At 41.6% G+C, this 6,925-nt stretch overlaps 1 protein-coding gene across 1 annotated transcript in view; it reads right to left on the bottom strand.

Moving 5' to 3' along the window:
• Positions 1-561, bottom strand: part of PDCD6IP (programmed cell death 6 interacting protein) — a 50,464-nt gene extending 49,903 nt beyond the window's left edge. Inside the window, 1 exon segment of the mRNA XM_031059569.1 lies at positions 317-561. Within this exon segment, the coding sequence (XP_030915429.1) occupies positions 317-561 (245 nt within the window).
• Positions 562-6,925: the final 6,364 nt, after the last annotated feature.

Here is a 6,925-nt window from a genome sequence, read left to right as displayed (position 1 = left end):
TATTCTAGAGAAAGACAGTAATTTACTCTCTTCAGGGCAAAAAAAAAAAAAAAATTAAAAAAAATGCATTAACTTTTCCCCCCCTAGAACACAAATGAATACTTACATTTCTTTCATATGTTTACTCATTTACAGAAATTTCCCTCCAAAATACCAATTGATATTTGCATCCTTACAAACCAGTAGGTTTCTATGTGAGAAGGGCGGAAAGCCAAGCAAAAAAAAAAAAAAAAAAGTCGGTAACAACCGCAAGCTTGGCTTCTGTCTTTTGCTGCACAGCGTTATCAGTAACAGATAAGGTAGGTAATGTTCCAACCTCACGCCTTCGGTCGGGAATACTTGGTCGGGAATCTCCTTAGAGGAGAGTTCACCACGAGAGGGAGCTCTCAAGCAGCCAGACAACTCCAGCAAACTCCAGCGGAAAACCACGCCAGAATCCGGCAAGAGCCAAAAAAATTCTGTCAGCCTAATCCCAACATTGGAATGCGTACAATTCTTTATGGAAAATAAATCGTTTTCAACTATATGTATGGAAATGCGTCTGTATGCGCTAAACCACATCTGTGTTCAGAAAATTTTGTCCCCATTTGAGGAAGGACCCTGCAATTTCTTACCTGAGAAAACCTCTCTTTGGATCAATACTGCTGCTGTAGGAGCTTCATGAGTAGCAAATTACTGCTGAGTCTGGCCTATTTATAGAAGGACTTGCATTACAGAAACAAAAGCAAGCCCAACCAGAGGCCAACAAATCAGATCATACGTGTTTTTCTCTTCCCCTTCTCATTGCCATGCAGTGAGAAGTGGGTTGCTTTGTGCAAACAGGGGCAGTCTGGCACTGCAGTGGTGTTACTAGGATGAGTATCACTGCTCTGCCTGGTTTGAAGAGTTGTTCCTATGTAAAGAGAAAGATTCCATTCTGCCCGTTTTTTCATATTCTTCAGTGCATTCACTGTCTTGCAATCTTCCTGCAGATAATGAAAATGCCATTATTTGTTTTGCAAGAACAGAGATTTTGCCATTCCAAGGCCAAAATGCACCCAGCTACATGTCCCTTGATACTGCTCTGCAGTACACTGCGTGCTCACCAGCTTTTACTTTTCAGGTCAGATGACACAAGTAGTTTGGATCCTTTTCTAGTTCTTTCATCCTGCTGTTACAAAGGGTAGCATTACAATACAAATGTAATTGCATCTATATTGAAATAGTTCTCGCAGGTATTTTAACTAAAAGTTTAATTAGTTAAGTTTAAAAATTCAGAAAAATTTTACGTCAATGAACTATTGCATTCCAGATTTTTTCTAATATTACATGAAATCATTATACAGCAATTAAGGTCTTACACAGAACACTGGCATACTATAATCCTCCACAGAAATTTAAAGATAGAAAATCCTGATTGATAAAAGTCTAGCAAATAACCTGCTGCACAAAACAGAAACAAATCTTTGCTTGGCAAACCACGGTCAAATTCTTCTATCGCTAAAGACAAATATCTCTGTTGCTGTGCAAAAAGGGCACAAAGGATGCTAAGTTATGCACCAGTGCTTTGATTAACCATATAAGGCATGGTAGACTAACATGATGAAAGAGAAGTTGTCACTTACATGTTAATTCTGACACTATTTTTATTACCTGTAGTTTTTAATTTGTTCTTCCTTCTCTGTATCACATGAATCAAGAAAATTAGCAAGTTACTCATAAAAGATGTATCAGGGCAAATTATTTAATTGCAGTGTCTACATGTTAAAACATATTTGACAATAAGGAACAAATTAATGCCTTGGAGTAATCCAGTAATCAGGCATAGGCTGATGCCCCCTCATACCCCATTTCTGTGATCAAATTAACTTCATATGTACAGGAAAAATACCAGACTACTAGTTTCAGCTCCTGACTGTTTTATAAATAAGCATATGAAAGCAATCTCTATTAAATACATCATTTAAAGAACGTTCATGGCACAAGCCTAAGTGTAGCTGAGTTCACCAAGTACATTTTTAATACAGTTACATCTGATTTCATCTTTTAAGACCTAGTGAGAAAAATGGACAAATTTTCAACTAGGTTATTGCAACATCATCATCAGAACATTCCTTCAATAATTATTTATTTATATTCAAAAGATATTTATTACTTCATTATTCTGATATTGTTAATCTCAGAGGGAGGAATTCAAATGATACTTTAAGTTGCCAACAGTGATAAATTCAGCTTGACAGGATACACATCATCCTTTTGCAATGAATGACAGAAAAGATGCAAAATAAATACCTATAAAACACAGATAACAAAGTCTGCCACAATTCTGCTTAAAATAGCACAGTCTTTTGCCTCTTGACAGGATTAAGAAGACCCTCAGTGTACTGATCTACAACTCATAAAAAAATAAAAGGCTATGGTTCTTCTAGAAGACATTAAAAGGTGGTACATGACTGAAAGACACTACATCCAAGATCCAACCTGAACATTTGATTCAAGTCACCCAGGGTGGAACATGTTGTAGAAGTGCTGACCCAGCTCCTGGGGAATCCAACAGGAACAACTTTCTCATAGATTTCTTCAGTGTCAACCTAGGCTACATCAAGTGTAATTTATGAGAACTTTCTGAGTGACTCATGTTTAAATTCACTCTATTTTTATTATTTTGGCCCATGTTTGCTATTTGTGATGAAGAGAACTCTTTATCAGAGATTTTTTAGGGGATTTTTATGGTTCTTTCAGCAATGGGATCATATCCTCTGTGTGGGAAGGGTTTCTCAGAAAGGGAAGTCAGTCTGTAGAAATAGCTTTTCTGCAGCAGTGACTGACAGTCTCCTGCTACAGGAGATTGATAACCAGGCTGCATGAGCTCTGAGCCTGTTAGGGCTTACTGCTAGCAAGGGAAGGAGGGCAGAGCAGAGCCTGAAGCACCCTACGTGCTTCCTTATCAGCCAGAGGAACAAAGAGCATGGCATCCTCCCTCCCCAGCCCGCTGGTAGGATTCTCTCCTTCTTCAGAGCAGGATAATACGTGCGGGAATTGTGCAGCACACTCGGATGGGCTGGGGGCATAGGAACAGGTTTGGTGTGCAATTCAGGTTGGAAACGTGCCTCACTGGATTAGTGTCATTTACCTCGGCTCCTGCTGTAATTGCTCTGGTTGCTAGCAAGTCACATTGAGAAGACTGAAGGAAATTTTGGATTCTGCATTCAATTACGGAGATTAATGGCTCTACAAAATATTATGCATTGTACAAATACACAAGAGTAGTGGATTTATGCTCACATGCTTGCATATCAAAAAGAAGATTGCATTCCAGAGAAAGCAATCTCCTTAACTGAGAATAAGAAGCTTTACAAGATCTTTGGCTTGAATGAAAATGCCTTCTTTTTGGAGCCTAGCCCACCTCCCTAGGTATAAAGTCCACTAGGACTCTGTGAGAACATCTACAATGAAACCATGTCCTTTGTCCAAGCTCAGGGACTGCTCTGGATTCAGTGTTGGAGTGCTACTCCTGCCTTGCTAAAAAAGGAAATGAACATCCAGAAGTTCTATTTGCCAAATCCAAAAGCTATTTGTTTGCAAAGGAACATGTCAACCAACATTTATTGATACCACCAAAAAAAAAAAAAAAAAAAAAAGAAAAAAAGAAAAAGAAAAAAGAAAAAATTCCTCTCAGTGCTAGCTTTCAAATGAAATTGACTTAGTCTTAGCAAAACACCTCAGGAATAAAAAGGCTACCCATTTTCTGCTGTTATATCAATAACAGTACATCAAAACAGTGTATCTATAACCAATACTGTATAAAGGCAGTAGTCATGGCAGGTAGTCACAGATTCTCAGGATGAAATACAGTGGTCTAATCCTCTGATTTTACAGCAAGGCAATTATTTTCTGCTGTGTTTTTTAAGAAAACACTTATTACGTGAAATGGAAAAAAAAAGAAAGGCCACATAGCCCAGCACGACTTTTTGCCCTCAGCATAGCTTTGCAATGCCGTCTTTGAGTTGACAAAATAGTTTTGATATTTCAAGTGCATGTCTTATTATACTTTACCCTTCCCCTCAGTTTCAATGCTAGTCACAGCAACTGGGTTACCTAATCAGTGTATTTGCTTTGAATTGAGAGAATTTCAAAAACATAGTGCCACGAGCTTTACCCCCTCTTTTTGCTTAGGATTTTCTTTCTTTAGAGACTGAGCTTAACTTGGACTGTAATGAAAAGTGAATTTTATATGACTTGGGTGGGTTTTTTTCAGATAGTTTGGACAAGGACAGAAATTGTTTACAGTTGTTAATACTCCAAGAGTCTAGCACTGTCTACTTAGTTCTTTTCCATTTAGCCAATATTGTTAGGTCAACATTTTTAAAACTTTCATAGCAAGATATTTGCTTTTTAAACATACAACACCAGTGAATCAGATTCTAGTGCACTGATAAAAAATATTGCAATCCAGTTTGGTTTTTTTCTGGAATTTATTTTTTCCCTTCCAGAAGTTTCTTGGGTCCCATTTTCCTAGAAAAGCAACCTGTAATTCCATATCTTCATAAGTGTCAGTGCACACACACAAGACAAGAACTATTAAGCTTCATCCAAAATTCCTTTTTTGGATTTCCTTCCTGAAAACATGATGAGCAGTTCATAATCTTCTTGTAAATTATAATAAGCTCAAAGTAAATACATACATTTCTGTTTTAAATGCATCTTTAATCTTTTTAACCATCTTCATTATTGTAAAGCCTAGGGATTGATGAAGCATGGGATCCTCAGCTTGCCTCATCTCACCAAAATCAACAAAAGGCTGCTTGTTGTCTTGCCTCCTGCCACATCTGTGGATGGAGAGTTGTCTTTTTTTTTCAGATCAATGGGACGGGAGGAGAGTGTAGAATTCCCGAGAAAGGGATTTGTAAGAAGTGGACAAGTAGGAGCACTGTAGCACCAATTTAGTTTGGTTGGTTTACACTGCTGTGAAGCAGCAATTTAGAGGTGTGGTTCCTCAGTCTAAATCCAGCAGCCAAATGAAGGGAGTACCTTGCTTTCCTGCAGGTTCACTCTTCCCCAGTGTAAGGACTAACAAGGCAAGACAGACAGCCAGACTCTGCTATCTTGAAACTAAGTTGAGCTTTCATAACACAAAGGCCGTCTTCCCCATCTATCTTCTAGCTGTCTGCTTCCACTTTACCTGCTCCAACTCTGGTAACTGCTTAACCTCAGAGTGAGAAAATTTAGGAATCTGAATCAGCAAAAAGCTAGTTATGTGATTTCAAGAAAGGGAGATAAATGAATAAAAATATTATCTTTCTGAACTGTTTAAGTGAGGATGAATAAAAACCAGCTCTGGTGTATGGAAGGGAAGAATTGTGTACACAACAGCAGGGAAGAAAATGACTGCCTGTATCAGCAGTGGCCTCCAGTTTAGCATGAGGTGAAGCCTCCCAATATCAGAGGGGCAGGAGGCCAATGTCACTGTCCGTGGCCACTGATGGAGGTTGTCACGCTTCCCATCTTCCAAGTGCCATGCTTCTGCCTGTAGGACTCATGAGCCAGCCCAGCTCACTGGCACCAGCTCTGTCATTTAGCTCATTAAATCAGCCCAAGTGGGCAGTGTGTGCAGGGACTGGCATGGGGGACAAGACAGGGGCCAAGTGGAGCAGCTAGGGTGGGAGAAGGGGAAGAGTGACCTCCTCTGCTTTCCTCTCCCTGCATGTGAAAGCCATAATCAGACCTTCAGAGGGTCTGATGCGGAGGGACAGAGAGGACATGACTGCCTTTCCCACCATCAAGGGGACTTGGACCAGTTTAAACTGGTCCTGAAACAACACCTAAAATCACAGCTCCTCACTTAAGGGTGTCTGTTTTAATTCAAGTGGATTCCTGGCAGTCTCATATGGGTCAACCATGCTGGGGCTTTACTTGGGAAATTGCCATTCATGAAGAGTTCATCCAGTTCAACTGCACATCCATGTGCAGTTCTGGGCTTCTCAGCACAAGAAAGGAGCTCCTGGAGACAGTCCAGCAGAGGGCCACGAAGATAATTAGGGGTCTGGAGCATCTCTCTTATGAGAGCAGGTGCTGGGCCTGTTTAGTCTAGAGAAGAGAAGACTGAACAAGGATCTCATTAATGCAGATAAGTATCTCTAAGGCAGATGCCAAGAGGATGGTGCTGGACTCTTTTTCGGTGGGGCCCAGTGACAGGAGGAGGAGCAAGGGCCATAAATTAAAACAATGGCCATAAAATAAACACAAGAAGTTTCACCTCAGCGTGAGGAAGAACTTGTTTATGTTGAAGGTGGTGGAGCCCTGTACCAGGCTGCCCAGGGAGTTCATGGATTCTCCCTCTCTGGAAGCATTCAAAACACGTCTGGATATGTGCCTGTGTTATCTCCTTTAGGTGATCCCGCCTTGGCATGGGGTTGCACTAGATGATCTCCAGAGGTCCCATTCAACCCTAACTGTGATTCAGTGATTCTGTGTTAGTAACAGTGCGGAAAGTCCGATGGGTTGTGCTAGATTTATGGAATAGCACTGCGCACCCAGGCTTGCACAACTCTGAATTTAATAATCCATGTCTCTCTGGAGTGTTGTTGCATTCCGGATAAGGAACCCGGTTTTGCGGACAGCAACGCTGCAGAGCCAACCACACCGGGAATAATGGGATGGCTCCACGGTGATCTCCCCACCTTACACCGGGGCTCTAAGCAAGGCGGGAGGGTTTGCAGGGCATCGCTAGGCAAAGCCGGGACCGGGCAGGAGAGTACCCAAGCATCCCAGCACCTTTCACGCCTCCTCCCCTGTTCTTCCAACACTTTCTCCCCAAGAGCGCCGGACCAGCACCGCGGGGATCAGCGGGGCGGAGGGCGCATGCGCCTCCCACTGCCGCCGGACACGACCCGCAGGGGTCCCGGGGGAGCGCCCGGCGGGAGCGCGCACTGCCCGTCCTCTGCCC

This window comes from Geospiza fortis, unplaced genomic scaffold, assembly GCF_000277835.1.
Source record: "Geospiza fortis unplaced genomic scaffold, GeoFor_1.0 scaffold120, whole genome shotgun sequence".
NCBI lineage: Eukaryota > Metazoa > Chordata > Aves > Passeriformes > Thraupidae > Geospiza > Geospiza fortis.
The sequence above is the reverse complement of the archived record's forward strand: the minus strand, read 5'-3'. Positions and strand labels throughout refer to the sequence as shown.